The sequence below is a fragment of the Euleptes europaea genome, chromosome 4 (genome assembly GCF_029931775.1).
Source record: "Euleptes europaea isolate rEulEur1 chromosome 4, rEulEur1.hap1, whole genome shotgun sequence".
NCBI classification, from domain to species: domain Eukaryota; kingdom Metazoa; phylum Chordata; class Lepidosauria; order Squamata; family Sphaerodactylidae; genus Euleptes; species Euleptes europaea.
In genome coordinates this window covers 72,094,335-72,110,787 of record NC_079315.1, presented here as the reverse complement: position 1 = coordinate 72,110,787, position 16,453 = coordinate 72,094,335, and the positions used below count along the sequence as shown (strand labels likewise).

The following is a 16,453-nucleotide window of genomic DNA, read 5'->3' as shown; positions in this document are numbered from 1 at the left end:
CTGGTTTTTCTCAAAGCAGCTTACAACCGCCTTCCCTCTCTCTCTCCACAACAGACACCTTGTGAGGTAGGTGGGGCTGAGAAATTTTGGAAAGAACTGTAACTGGCCTAAGGTCACCCAGAGGTTTCATGTGGAACAGTGGAACAGTGGGGAATCAAACCCAGTTCTGCAGATTAGAGTCTGCAGCTCTTAACCACTACAGCACACTGGCTCTCTAGAATACCTAGAATGGTCACCGACAAATTCCCTATGTTCCCTAGGCTAGGCAGAGTTGCATTTTTAATCACTCAGGCCTATTTCTATCTCAGTTAAATAAATCAGACATTCTGACAAAATTTCCTAAGATACTATGACTGGGCAGAGTTTAATGTATAATTTAACTTAGCTGTTGACACTGCTTTCAGCAGATTTATCTTTCTTACCTGTTGGAATTCTAACACTCTATTTCTATCATTCTGTTTCTGAGCTATTCAGAAATATACATTTCCAAAGTGCTGTACATGTAATGCTCAGAGAGGCTGCCTTTTAAAAAAAAAAACACACCCACTAGTAGGAGAAGAAACCAGAGACAATGGTGTGTCTACCCTTATTGTAAATTTCCAGTTACATTATTTATGAGACATCCAGTACATATATACAAGGGATTAGTTCTAGTTTCTTGTCACTATACTGTTACCCTACGTTAATTATGTGAAGCAGGAGTTTCTTTAACGGCTAGAATAATTAGCAACATAATGGGGAGATAAGGCATACCTGTAATTTGTTGCATGCTTACATATTTCAAATATTTTAAAGGTACAGGATGTTAAGGTCATCCATTCAAGATGATCAAATCCCTTTTAGGCATCAGAAAAAGAGGAACGAGTCCATGCTTTGTTTTTTCACCACAGTCTAGTATTCACTTCAATGAACAAATGGTAATCAGGAAGACCTTGGCAAAGTGTTGCTTCAAACAGCTTTATCAGTGATGTGTTTTGGTGCAGAGAGTGCAGAGTTGGAGGAACATCACTGCTGCCAGTTGCTATGTCTTAGTTACACTTACGTTCTACTCTTCCTATCTCTGGTATATATCTTGAGCACAGCCAGGAAGTTCTTGACTTTGGCTTTTTGCCTTTGGCTCATGCCGTGGCCTGGACAGCTGGCCCGATGGATTCTGGACCAGCCTCAGACTACATTTTGTTCTTGCCTCTTTTTGTATATTTAAATTATATATTTTTATTATATCTGATTGAATTTGTTTTAAACTGCTTTGGATCCTGTTAGGGAGAAAATCAGCCAATAAATATATGAACTAATTAATCCTCTATGAATTTGGGCTGTTTTTAGCACCATACTGCAAACAGTAACAGGAGTGGGTTGCAAGCAAAGCACTTGCCCATTCACATCTGTGCATTCCCACACGTTTACATGTACTTATCACATGCGCTTACTCATCTGCACGTAGCACTAGCTTGAACATTTAGATTATACAATACTGGATTAGGTAGTTCAATAGTTTGCTTCTGTATATGGTTATATTGGGTAAAAGGGCTTCATATACACATACTAAGGTTGCCAGCACTATCTTAACAAACAATGGGAGTTTGTGAGGGCAGTGCCTGGGGAGGGTGAAGTTTATAGGGAGGATATGACATCACTTCCAGATGACTCTCTAGGAATTTCTGGGAATTTCTCCTAATCACTGTGGTAAAGACCACAAAGACATGGAGAAATTTCTAGAGTGTCACTATGGAGATTCTTTTCCAGCCATTCTTCCTCCTGCTCCTCAGTTTCTCAAACTTTGGGGATCTGGGCCAAGGGAGGGGGTTTGCCTGTCATGGGTGGGTAAATAGAAAGTCTCTCTCTCTCACACACACACACACCTGATTAAAAGCAGGGGCCCCCAGGAATGCTTCCAGTTGTAGTGGGGGGGGACAGGCAAAGAGAGTTTTTTTTAATGAGGAAGCATTATTTTGCTTCTCAAAATTGCTTTTTAAGGCTAAATGTTGTATCATGGAATCTGATCACATAATGTGTAGTTTGGTCCTGAGACTCCCCCATTGCAGCTGCAGTTCAAGATTCCCTGCCCTCACTCCAGGATACTTCTCAGGGAACCTGCCTTTCAGGCTGGGATGTCCTGAAGTCTCCTACATCTTCTAAATCAATTCAGGCTTTCCAAATGTTTGAACATAGAAGGAATGGACTATAAATGTGCTTTACCAACAGAGTAGTTATTTCAAGTTGATGTTGTACACAGGTGGATTTCTCTGCACCCTTTCAGTATGTAATTTAACTTCCTGCCCTATGGGGTTGCATAAGTCGGCTGCAGCATTTTCCACCCCCACCTTTTCTTATTCACATTGACCCTCCTTTGTTCTCCCTCTCATTTGGAAATCTTGTTTTCCTGTATATCCTCAGTTGCCCCACTACCATGAAATATTTTCACTGGCTCAATTGCTATATTGATTGCCTTACAAGACAGAGCCTCCTATTTTAAAAGCCCTTAAGCTTTTTAGCAGCACATTAGACTACGATTTGATAAAATCATATATAGAATCTTAACACTAGAATTTTGGTTAACTTGAAAATATAACTTGCCACTGAGTAAATATGTTTAACATCAGGACAATAATGCAAAATAGAGGGTTTCTGTTTTAGGAAGTGGTAAGCTCTCCTACCATGGAGGTTTTTAAGAAGAGGTTAGATGGCCATCTGTCAGCAATGCTGATTCTGTGACCTTAGGCAGATGATGAGAGGGAACGCATCTTGGTCACCTTCTGGTCACTGGGGGTGTGGGGGGGGAGGTAGTTGTGAATTTCCAGTATCGTGCAGGGGGTTGGACTTGATGACCCTGGTGCTCCCTTCCAACTCTATGCTTCTATGATTCTAAGTATAAAACATGAGACAGAGCTTGCCCCCTCACAATCCACTGTGCCTAGCGTTGCCAGGTCCCTCTTCACCACTGGTGGGATATTTTTGGGGCGGAGCCTGAGGAGGGCGGGGTTTGAGGAGGGGAGGGACTTCAATGCCATAGAGTTCAATTGCCAAAGCGGCCATTTTTCTCCAGGTGAACTGATCTCTATTGGCTGGAGATCAGTTGTAATAGCAGGAGATCTCCAGCTACTACCTGGCAATTGGCAACCCTAACTGTGCCACTCCCAATATCTGACCACAGAAAGAACAGTTAGTGTGGACAGGCTAAACACAGAGATAACCACCAACCCATTCCATTACTATGGTTTTCTTTTACAACCCCGACCAAGGGAAATTTGTGTAACTGTCTTCATGTAGGATGACAGTGAGAAAAAGTGAAGCTTGTTTGTGTGAACTGGTCATTAGGTGGTTTTACACTTCAAACCTACATTTATGCATCAACTCCGGAATTGTCAGTAGCATTTAATGACAGCAAGTCAAATCAGAAAAACCCAATGAAATGCAAATATTCTACTGTAAACAATGCGGAGTAGGTGCAGCATTTCATGAACTATCAGTGACATGGAGTAATGTGCTTTTATTTTATCAATTTTTGTATTCATGTATCAGCCCAGGTCTATTAAAGCTAACAAGTTTTGTAATTGCTTTCAGTGGAAAATGAAGTGGCCCCTAAATTATTTAAAAAGAGACTGTGGCCATTACTTGCAGTCTGCCCAATGCCACATAAATTACACTTAGTCAGTATTGACCTATTGATCAATACAGACTTTAGATTGGACAGCTGAAGGAGACGGACAGTACTCCCAAGAAAGAAAAATGTTTCAACTCTCTGGAGCACAAAAGTTGTTGACCTTCCATTTAGCTGCCATCAAAAATCCAAATATGCATCAAAAGCAGTAGTAATAATAGTTAACTGGCCACCTGTAGGACAATTTAATCCATCTGTCTCAATATATCTAAATAACCCTATTCTATTTTAATACTAAATATGCCAACCTTAATGAAATAGGAAATGCTATCAATTGCTGCATATATTATTGTGCATTAGAACAATTTAAATTAAGACTATTTTACTTAATGTCAACCTTTAAAATGTGTTTGGTGTGTTTCATGTTTTGACATACTTCAGAGTATATAAGCATGCAGCTACTATTAACTAGGGCACTTCCTGCTAGTCACAGCACAGTGATTATTCCTGTAATTGGAATTACCTGCAATTTTTTAAAATTTAAGATCAATCAATACCGACAGTTTTGTCAGAACAATGAGGTATACTAGCTGCTAGAGTTCACACCTACCTCTGCTATTCTCACAGCATCCAGGACTTGCCTCTCCTTCTCAATGACCTTTTGTTTCTGTAAAGATTTCCACACAGCATTTCGTAATCCTTCTCGAATCGCATCCCCAGAAAGTTCATTACGCAGGATAGCTAGATTGTAGACCACACCATAACGAATAACCCAGAATGGGTCATGACCTGCAATTAGTGATATTTTACTGTGCCATGAATGTTACCATTTTGTAGTGATATGAGAACATTTGCTGGATTCCCCCCCCACACACACACACGCACACCCCAAAGATCCATATAATCCTGAACAGGGTTTTCATCCTGTTCCCCTAGGTGGCACCATAGAACCCACTAAGCAGCAAGCATGTGACATTGGTGGTGGAAAGTGCCATCAAATCGCAACCGACATATGGCAGCCCCATAGGGGTTTAAAGGCAAGAAAAGTTCAGAGGTGGTTTCCCATTGCCTGCCTCTGTGTGGCAACCCTAAACTTCCTTGTTGGTCTTCCACCCAAATACTGACCAGGGCCAACTTGGCTTAGCTTCCAAGATCTGACAAGATTGGGCTAGCTTGGGCCATCCAGGTCAGGGCATGTGACATTACAGTCCTGTAATAGGAAGAGGGGAAACTCAAGTTATATGACCTTGCCAGCATCAATGCCAGAACACTGATCAACAGATGAAGAATGCTGGGAACACAAAACATAAACTGAGCATTTATGGTGAACAAGTGAAAGGTTAGAACCATGAAGGAATCTTCTCCACCACTTTCCTTGACCTCTTACTGTGCCTCTCGCCATGCACGCTCTCTACACATGTGCACTAGTAAAAAGTCTTTCCAAAATCAGCAATAAAATGGCAACTCCATAGGGGCTCACAACCTAGCAGGTGGGACTCTATGAACCATGGCTGGAAGATTATAGCATGCTGTTTTCAGTATCAGCCATGCAATGGCTCTGAAAGCTCAGGAACAATTTGAACACAGTGGGTTAAATTGGCCATTTCCACCTATTCCCCCTTTCCACTGCAGACCCCTCTCATGTTACTCCTCAGGGGTAGGAAGCACTTATACAACTAAGTGTTTCCACATAGCTACCATCATTTTTTAAAGGGCTTATCATGCACACCGGACTGTTTGGATGCAGTCTTGGTGTGCCAACAGCATGCCCTTTTGGGGCATAGATCGTTGGTATGCCATTGCTAATGCTGAAAGCAAATGGCCCATGTGCAAGATATGCAGCTTTTAAATATTATGACAGCCATGTGGAAAACTGACATGGGAAAGCTATCTATCCAGCCTCATCAGACTTTAGCAAGGTATGATGATCATGGCTATCCCTTGTTGTTTGATCCTGGCATTGAGTACAGAAAAACATACTGTTCTTGTACCTGGAAGTTTAATGTGTTAATTAGAGGAGACAAACAGAGCTCTTACTTAAATGAGCTATTAATGGACCATTAGGAAAGCATGCATATTGGTCTTGATGGGCAGTATGCAGAGAACTTTGCCTAATGTGGCAGAAGGGCTAAATTCTGAATCAGGAGCCAGTCCTTCAGCCATGGATTTTGTTTGCCTATGGTAGCAAAAAAGAAATTGTCAAAGATAAATAAATAGCTGTGCAGCAGTGATTAGGAGTATATCAAAAGAAGCTGTCTGTGCTTCTATTTTGCGCAAAGAGGGTACTTCTATGCTATATTTATGTTTATGCAACTATATCAGTGTGAAGAATATGCTGGGCTTGTAAATGGGTGAAGCCATCACAATTGCAGGGAAACTGTTCCCTTTCTGGCTGAAAACAGGAAACACAAACACCCAAACACAATACTATTTAAAGAGTCAAAGATATTTGAGTAAGTTAAATTATTGTGCTTATCCTTACAGTTTTTCTCATCCTGCCTTATATCACATTGCCTTTGCATGTGTGGTATTCCCTGCATGCCCTTCTAATTAGAAATGGGAATCTTGCAAATACTGAGGAAACATTAGTCATCTCTTTATGGGCTTGCTCCTGTAATGTACTGAGTGTCTCCTGGAATGGATCTCAGCATCATTTATTCTTGTCACTGTCAATGGCCACTGAGTATCCCCCATCAATAAAAGGAGGTTCTCATCTCTGCACTGAATCAGGTTATTAAAGTCATCTTTAAAAAATCCTAATTCAGGTTGAACAAGGGAAATAAAATGATTCTAATGTTGTGCTTTCTTAAAGAAACTGTTCCCAGAGTACTTAATAATAAGCAAGCAAATTTGTTCCATTTACTTGAATGTACAAAAAACTTTATTTTTTCCAAATAATTATATAGTGTATTTAATAGATATAAAATATGTCTTCTGCTCAAACTGATGGTACTTATTGCCTAGCATTCATGACAAACATATTATTTATTTATTTAGAAAATTCATACGACGCCTTCCTGGAAAGCTGCTTGAGGCAGATGCATTGAAATGTTGTCCACAAAGAACATAAATATATATGCACTATTTTAGTGAAATAGCATTATACCTGGATTTAAGAACTACTTTTCATTAAAATTGATAACTTTCAGTTATTCACTCTGCATTTATTGTATAAAGCCTGCAATTTATACCTACATTGACTGAAATCCAGGGGTTCTGATGTGCATGTAAAGTTGGGACAACCCTATTCTCTTCAGTCAGTAGGAGAATTGACTACTTATGCAGTGACCAACTTCTGTGCATGTGGATCATTTTGTTCTTCACAAGAGAGAACAAAAAACTTGTTTTCACATGAGACAATAAAATACCGTCATGGCTTCTCCCTTGTACATATCAACCAGTGGCTCTGAAAAAAATGGAGGGACCTCCCTTGGATGGTTCACAAAAAAATACAAATTATAGCCTAACTATGCCTGCTGGGCTAGGAGGCAGAGTGTTAGCCCATTCCTGCCTAATACAATAAGAAAGGTTTTGAGTCCTACCATTTGTGCCAAGTGTGCAATGGTAGGATAGGGTGATCTACAAGCACAGGAGTTTGTCTTTGCACATGCAACACATTCCCATTGACTGAAGAGAATGAGAGTGTCCCATCTTTATGCGTACATCAAAACCACTGGATTTCAGCCAACACCCTTTTAGAAGCTTGGAATTTAAGACTAGGAATCAAAACTTTATTTGGGAACCATACAGCTGTGCTCCATTCTTTTTGTCTGAATTATTTGTTCTTCGCCTGTGGGTGAGGGTAAATGCTGCCAGGTAAACTGCCCTTTTTCTTAATTAAATTTGAAGAGGTTTTCTTGATTAAGGGACTCACCATGACCAGGTCTGTGAACCCAGAACACATAACTGCTCCCATATACACCTATTTCTCATTATTCCATTTTGATCTCCTTTTCTCATATCGCCATGAGAATCTGGATACAGTAATCTACACCGCAAATAAAATCAAACACTATCCCCAAAGGACAGCTTTTTGCAAATGTTCATCCATGGCAAACACTGTAGCACTGTTATGAAATATTGTCCAAGAGCTAATAAAACTTTTAACAAATATCATGGATAACTTCCACAATTCATGCTTAAATCTTTGGACACTATAAGACTACCAGCCTGATTCAGGATGAAGCCAAAGTATAACTGTTAAAGACAATGGCCATATTCTCTGCAGCTTCTTCTGTTTCCCTTTCTTTTCTCTTAAAGCAGCTCTCAGTAATGATCTACAGAATTAATTTTTATAGTTGTTCAGCACTGGAAGCTACTGTGGTGATGCTGAACAAGTTTGAAGGGAACATGCATCCTCTCATATGCAAGCATATTAATGGCTCACATGGATCATGACTTTACAGATTAAGGCTGCAATCCTCTTTATCCCTCTGAAGGCACTGGGATTTACTTCTGAATAAACAGGGACAGGACTGGTTACATTCCAGCTTCAGTCTAAGAATACTTTTTTGTGGATCACAGGTCTAACTGTTCTTAAAAGAGTATTCAACGAGTTTTACAGTTAAGAAGGAGATATTACGATATAAAAAGAAAAATAGGGAACAAGGAAGCACAGGAAAAGACACAAAGTGAGATTTTTAAAAAGAGAGGTTAATTAGAAAAGAACTGATGAGATCATGCTGAGCATATGAATGAACAAACGGTGTCGTGCAGGCTTGGAATGCAATCCAAATTATTTTCATACAGATTTTATCTGGAAAGCTTTTGGACTTTGAGTTAAAATCTTCAAAATGCTACAATGCCATTCAAACGGCGAGACAAGTGAGATGACAAAGCAAGAATGGGGAACTATCTGTTTCTTTGGACACGGAGATTGAACCAGGGTGTTTTTGTTTTCCAGGTGCCAAGAAGGTCTTGCACGCTGCATGGGGCAGGTTAAATCAATGAATGGGCAGGAATGGAACTATATTTACACACAGAGTACAGTGATGAGTCAAACCAAATGCCTGCAGAGACGGAATGACGTTCATTTGGAACGTTTGTTTAATCAAGTGGGGATTCTTTTTTTTCTGCTCAGAGCCAATTTACAGGACCAAATTGGCAGATGCATACAGAGTTTCAGAAGTGATGAAGTCATGGAGCCTGGTAGCTTTAGCACACACCTGCCTCACAAATCAATCTACATCTCCAAGGTGATTGGTCTTACTTATACAGTATTAGCAACAGAGAGATCACCTTCACTCTTTATTTCCACAAACAAAAGAGAAAACCAACCATCTAGTGATAGATTGCTAAACCTTCCAAAGCTCAGACAGCAATTTATGCTTCCTCCGGCAAAAGAAAGAGATCTGATTTGTCTGGAAGTGTGTACCACTGTCCAGGGACTCTGAACAATTCAGAGAAAATGAAAGGGAAGTGAACGATGTGAACCCAGAAAAAGAGAGCATCTTTCGTGAAGTAAAATACTGTTACTGAAACAATAAAACATTGGCCAAATAATTCCCTAATACTAACAAACAACTCAAAAGCAGGCTTACAATACCAGTTGCAGAGAGAGAAAGATAGGGTGGACCGAAAGATGGACTATATAATGAAATAACATCTGCCTTTTCTATACACTTCTATGGCTCCCATCCTCCAAGGAGCTGAGGCCTCACACAGTTTTCTCTTCTCCATTTCATCCTCACAACAAGCCTGTGAGGCAGGGTTAGGCTGAGAGGCAATGATTGGCTCAAGATCACCCAGTAAGATTCAAGGCAAAGTGGCGTTTCAAACCTGATGCCAGAATGGTATGGTTATTAGTGTTGAGAGAGAGCATCAGCATGTCAAAGTGGTTAACCTGTCAAAGTAGGATTTGGGAGACTCAGGGTCAAGTCACCACTCTGTCATGGAAACATGCTGGGTAACCTTGTTAGAGTCCTCGGTCTCTCTGTCAGCCTAACCTACCACATATACAGCTGTTGTAAGAATAAAATGGAGGATGGGAAAATGCTAGGGCTGCCAGAGTGATTTCTAAAGATATGTGACATCACTTCCAGGTACCCCCCAGAAGTAATGTCACATTGTCATTGACAGCACTCCCATGTCCCCCCCACCCCCACGTGCCTGGCAACCCTAGAGAATGCTGGAAGCCACTTGGATTACCCTTTGGGGAGAAAAGAGGGGTATAAATAGCTAAATAAATGTTAGAATCAAATCTGGAAGTTTCAGGTTCAGATTCTCACTTACCCGTATATACCCGTGTATAAGCCGACCCGCGTATAAGCCAAGGTGCCTAATTTCTCCCCCAAAATGGGGAAAAATTAGGCATCCGCGTATAAGCCGAGGGTCGGCTTATAACCCCTCCCCCCCCCCGCAGGCTTACCTTTTCCAGGTGCGCAGGCAGGCGGAGGCGGCGGGGGCCCCCTCCCCTGCAGCCCAGGAGGCCCCGCAGGCCGCTCCTAGGCCGCTCCAGGCCCGGTGAAGGCGGCGGCGGGCGCTCCTGGCCAGGGGGAGCCGGGTGCGCCCGGCGGCGGCGGAGGCGCGGCCTTCCCTCGGCCACAGGAGGCCCCTCCAGGGCGCTCCTGGCCGGGGGGAGCCGGGTGCGCCCAGCGGCGATGGTGGCGATGGCGGCGGCGGTGGTAAGTTCCCCCCTCCCTCCTCTACCGTATTGACCCGCGTATAAGCCGAGGCCGGCTTTTTCAGCCCTTTTTTTGGGCTGAAAAACTCGGCTTATACGCGAGTATATACGGTACTCTGTTAGCCTAATCTACGTCACAGGGTTGTTATGAGGACAAAATAGGGAAGGGAGAATCATGTACACCATTCTGTATTCCTTGGAAGAAAGTGTATTAAATGTTTAAACTCAAACAATGGCTCTGCATAAAGACCCTTCTTTCAAGGAAACTATAAACAGCGGTGAAGATGCTTCTTTCAAAAAAATAAACAAACTATGTTTGAGTAGGAACAGACATACAGTCAATAAAATATATTCTGTTTAATTTTGGATAGGCAGGCTTTTGAATTAATTTTAGTTACATACATAAATGTTATGATGATTTCTATCACTGTCTTGTTGATATATTTAAAACTCACTGAAGCTTTTTCTCTAACAAATCATATAGAGGCATACAATAAATATGCATCTATAGAGACATACACACAAACACACACACACAGCACTTATGTTGAAGTGTTATTTGTTTGGAAAGACAGAAGGTGGACCTACATGTTGCCTTGGAAAACACAAGGCCCTAAACCTGCATTTGCTAAGGCATTCCCAAAGCAACACTGGAGAAATGAGGAAAGGTCATGGCTTAGTGGCACAGCCGCACATGCTCTGTGCACAGAAAGTCCCTGGTTCGAAACCTAGCATCTCCAGTTAAAGGATATCCAGTATGGGTATTTTCTACTTGTTCTGCCTGACAAGCTGGGGAGCTGCTGTCAGTCAGATAAGACCGAGTTACATGGACCAATGATCTCATCTGGGACAAGACAGGCGAATATGAGGGCCATTTGTAGAGAAGAATTGGCATTGGGGGATGCTTAATCCTTGCTACTAATTTCCCCCTGAAAATGATCCTTGGCTTGAGAGCCCAGATGGGTGAAAAACAATTATAATGACTGGGGAAAGGGGAATTTGTAGGGGAGAATCAGTAGTCAGAAAGGACTAAGAATCCCTCACACACTTAATGAATATCCTCCTCAAGTACCTCAGACACAGCAATGGCCTTACAGTGGCTGTTACCGCGCTTGTATTCCCAGCGATGTATTAAGAATTTGAAAATGTTATAAAAAATACTGTTCGCACTTTCTATGTATTCCCAGCGATGTATTAAGAGTTTGAAAACGTTATAAAAAATACTGTTCGCACTTTGTTTGGCCCCTTTAGCTGTGAAGATGTCTTCCAACCATTTATAAGCCGTGGTATCCAAAAACCCTTTTAAAGCGATGTTTTTTATAACATTTTCAAACTCTTAATACATCGCTGGGAATACAAAGTGCAGTAACCCCCACTGAGACAGATTTGTTTTCCCTGTAATGCACAGTTCAAGCCAGATATTATTCTTAGCCATAGGCTGTCACTGACCCTAAAACCGTTCCACTGAATGAAGAAATTGTGATCATTTCCAACTATAAATTGTTAATCCTAATCCACGCTTCTGGATTGTCAGATTTTGGAGCATGCAGACGGCTGACATGCTCTAATAATAGAACATTATGCCTGTGCTGCAAAGAAGTTGCTTCGGCATTTCAGATTAACTATGAGTTGAAGGAGCAAGATGAATAAATGTGCTTCCTTCTATAGACATATTGAAATGCAGAAGAACTGGTCGATGTCTGTTCTTTAACTGATTTCATATATCATAATACAGTCGCTGAATTCTTTCAGCAACACATCTGTACATGAGTAATAACAAGAAAACTGAGGGTTTTTTAATTCCCATGTGTCTGATCTACGGTCATTTCCAAACTACTTCCAATGTTTAATGATACATCTTATCTTTGTGTGTTCGCACCAAAAACCTTCCCTTTGGTCTTGGAAATGATTTCAAAAGGTTGTATGTCCATGCTTTCAACAAACACTTATATGATGATGTATTTCCATACCCCGTTTCAAAGACAACAATCCAAGGGGTACGGACAAGTAGGAGACGCTATTCATTTCTCCGCTCCTCTGTTGGCATCACCTACTGCAAAGCCTTTCTCCTCCCATTCCACCTTCCTCCTTCCCTTCCCTCCCCACCAATCATTTTCTTTGCTTTAAATTTTTTTTCTTAACTGCATTTGGTCTACCAAAGGAACGTTGCAGCGTTGGACTAACCCTGTTGATTTGTGCGGGGGTCCCAATTAAACTTTTTCCTGGTATCTTATTTCCTTGAAGTGCGTTTTGTTACTTGTTCGTGGGACTGGGGGGGGGGGGAGAGAGTTCCCCACTTGTGTGAACTGGAAAGAAGGCAGCAGGGAGAGAGGGGGCCAGGGAGAGAGCGAGAGCAGTTGGAGGAGGCTGGAGGGCTCTTTTAATTGGCAGCATGAGCGCTGTGTCCCCTTCTGCGAGCCAGCAGCTGCCATGGATTCTGTGCACAACACTGCCTCACAGGGCAGCACCAACAGCTCCTTGCCTTTTAGGGCATTTCTCTGTGGTGATGACTAGTTCAGTGTTCTGTGCTCCCACAGCACACAATCACACTCACAGGATTCCCATCTCCCTCCCGTTCCTTCTGCTATTTTTTAAATTTATTGTATTTTTACTAGCGAATTAAAGATGTAGCGTGTAACTAACCCCCGAGAGGACAGCGGCTCTGAGATTAGCACTGTGATCAGAACGGCTCTGTGATTGTTTGTGTGTTGGGGGGAGGAATGTGCCTGCATGGACATTGTGGTTAGGGTCTTTCTGTATGTCGTGCAAATGATTTGATTCCTAAAATGGCGTATGAATACAAGCAGCTAGCTGAGGAACCAGGAAACCCAGCCAATCACATTGCTCCTTAGCACTAACGCTAGTGCACATGAGTAAAAACAAAAAAAAGAAAGGGGGAGGCAGGGGAGCATCCGCCATGTATACATGATGCAGCGCTCCCCCATGCTCCTCCCCTAAACTTTTTGCACTAACTTGGGAGGTGCAAACGGAAAATAAAGCGTCTTGGGAGCTATCAATACACTGGCAAAATAGGCACGGTGCGAACAGGAATTATAAATACTCATGAAAAACTCACAGACCGAACACAATGATAATATGCTGTAAGTTGATGCTAAGGCCTATGTTGGAATACAGGCACAGCTGCTCTTGGCCTCATGCAAATTAGGTGATGGGCCGAGACATTAGCCCTTCTCCCTTCAAATATGCTGTAAGGGAGGAAGTACTTGCATTTATTCTCAAGGGAAGGGAAGCAAGAGGTAGTAGGCTAAAAATATGCATCTTGCACCATGCACTGGAAATAACCCATCTCAGCTCACAATCAAAATAAGCCAGAGAATTGGAGTTCTCATTTTCCTAGCAGGGCCTCTCCTCGTTGATAGCAAGTACTGTTCAGAATATGAAGGATGGTGTTGTTAGATCAGATTCACAAATGTTGCTCATTTGTCACAACTTCACACAGAGTTACAGAGAAGGCAGATAGGAGAATAATAATGGGCTACCTCCATTTAAGGATGGTGCATAGAACAGATATGCTTGCCTTTCAAAACTAGAGAAAATTTAGGGTTGGGATCCCATTTCCCCTGTGATTGCCATAACCCTTTGCAGAACCTTAAAGGGGTACCAGGAAATTATGGACTACATGCTATCAACATCTTTTTGTAAAATCACCATCAATCTAAATATAGCTTACCTTGAAATCCACAAGATAAATTACAAATCAAACATAACAAGCCAACTATATTCTAGCCACTCACAATTGCTTTTCAAAACCCAATCATGTTTTACCAAGTAAGCCAAATGGATCTTTTCAAGCTGATTTAAGGTCTGCTCCTTTATTTTTTTAATTTTGCCATCACTGCTGATTTATGGCAACCCCGTAGGGTTTTCAAGGCAAAAGACATTCAGAGGTGGTTTGCCACTGCCTGCCTTCGCATCACCCTAGCATTCCTTGGAGGTCTCCTATCCAAATACTAGCCAGTGTCAGGGCTGAGAGTGTGTGCTGGCCCAAGGTCACCCAGCAAGCTTCCATGGTGCAAGTGGGGATTTGAACCTGAGTTTCCCAGGTCCTAGGAAAAGAGGAAGACCCAATGTGACATGGATCAACTCTATAAAGAAAGCCACAGCCCCCAGTTTGCAAGACCTGACCAAGGCTGTTAACAATAGGACGTCTTGGAGGACATTGATTCATAGGGTCACCATGAGTCGGAAGTGACTTCACTGCACTTAACATATACACAGTCCAGCACCTTAACCAATATACCACACTGGGTTTCCTGCTTTATACATGAAGAAAAATATTACTGAAGAGGGCCTTATCACACACATGTGGCACATAGTTAATGCAAAATAAAAAAAAACTTCTTCTGAAGACAGACAGAGGCAATATGTTAGGATTGTCATAAAAAGTGGACTGCAATCTAATAATCATGTCTAGACATTTTGAGAGAAACCTGACTGTTATCAAACTACTCATCCAGGTCCCCAGCATCACAAGGCTGTCTTCTGTTCTGCTTTGCATGACCTAGTGACAGCTATCAAAAAATGTTGCTTTAAATATACTGAAAGAAATATGCTCCTGACAGCTCAGCAGGCTAATAGACTGGGGGTAGGGTGTACAAAACCGCAGCAACAAAAGCCCTTTAAAGAGTAGGGAAGTTGAAGAAGAAAGATCCATTGAATATTCAAGGCGCCTGAAAAGAAAAACGATTCTTTTCATATTCTAATTCAATTTTTGCTTATTGCTAATTGAGTAACCTCCGTGAAGCAGGAATGTAGTTAGTAATTCTGCAGGTGATACACCTCTCCCATGCACCTCAAACGTCAGGCATAAAGACAAAGACTGCCTCAAATACAAAAGAGAAACATTCCTTCCACATACTGGCTTGTCCTAAAATAAAAAAGGATGGATTTTGAACTGTTGTATTACATCTGCCTCCTATATCTCATCTACCTGGGCACTCAGGCAACCCAGCCTCTTTAACAGAAACACGTACCACCTTCTGCAGGATTTTGCTGCATGGCTCCTGTCATTTAAACATTAGTAATGATACTGGTTTTGAAACATTTTATGGGACTCAACTTTAATAATTTTTGTTAAAGAAATAAAACAGGATATGGCAACAAGGCAACAGATAAGCAAAACGAGACAAACAGGAAATGTCATTCTTTGGTACCTTACTTGTCTTGACAAAAAGAGACAGCATCAGCAACATTTTAGAATACTGTTATATAAACTGGTAATGAGTATTTGTTTTATGCCTTCAAGCCACCAAGTGCACCCAGTTTTAATATAATCATTTTATCTGAGTAGCTTTTATTCAATAAAGAGGAAAGCCATATATATATATATGCTCTTGTACATGTGCAAAGATCCTGAAGCTAGACTTTAATAACCTCTCAATCGGAGCCCTGCTATTGTTGGTATGATTGATGAGACAGTGATAATGGATGAGAGACCTGTCATTTTTAGTAAAATTTGAAAAGTGAACTCTTCAAAGCAGTGGCAACACAAGCATTTTGTTGGGTGATGGGAATTCTGACAGCCTCTATTTCACTCCTATTGCATATATTTGCATGTGGATTGGTAAATAAGCAAAGAAATGGGAGACACACAGCAGTGAGGGACAGCCATAGTGCCCTGGGCTGTGATCTTGTCAGAACTAATTAGCTAGGCAAGGTCAAAAGTGGTCAATAATTTGACAGGAGCTGTTTAGGGAAAACCAAGAGCATACTGGTGAGTCAGTTACTCTCCTTTATGAATCACTATTTAATATACACATTAGCACTCTCTGGGGCCTCCTGATGACTTGCATGTGTGGAACTGAATAGGTAAAATGTATGGCCATGAGTAACCCTCATTTTGGAGCTATTCCCTTTGACACATTTCAAGTGCATAATAAGTGAGGGCCCTTAACCCAATATAACAAATTAAAGTTGGTTAACTATTTCCAAAGGTTAAGGAAAGATATTTCTGTATCTGCTAATAATTTCTTAATATATGTAGCTTCCTCTACAGCAGGGGTGGGGAATCTTTTTCCTGCCAGGGGCCATTCACACATTTATAACATCTTTCGGGGGCCACACCAGGTGTAGATCTCCCGGTGGGGGGGGAGAAGCTAGGGTTGCCAGGTCTCCAGCCACCACCTGGAGGTTGGCAACCCAAGGGGAGTCCAGCCAGAGAAGGCCTGCAGGGCGCCCCCCTCCCCCCTTCCCAGGTGGGAGGGCAGCCA

The 16,453-nt window shown here is 41.7% G+C and overlaps 1 protein-coding gene across 1 annotated transcript in view; it reads right to left on the bottom strand.

Annotated features, from left to right (window-relative positions):
• TMEM232 (transmembrane protein 232) overlaps positions 1–16,453 on the bottom strand; it is a 148,804-nt gene that overhangs the window by 67,296 nt on the left and 65,055 nt on the right. The window contains exon 10 of the mRNA XM_056849001.1: positions 4,212–4,390. Coding sequence (XP_056704979.1) covers positions 4,212–4,390 — 179 coding nt within the window. The remainder of the gene's footprint in view (positions 1–4,211; positions 4,391–16,453) is intronic.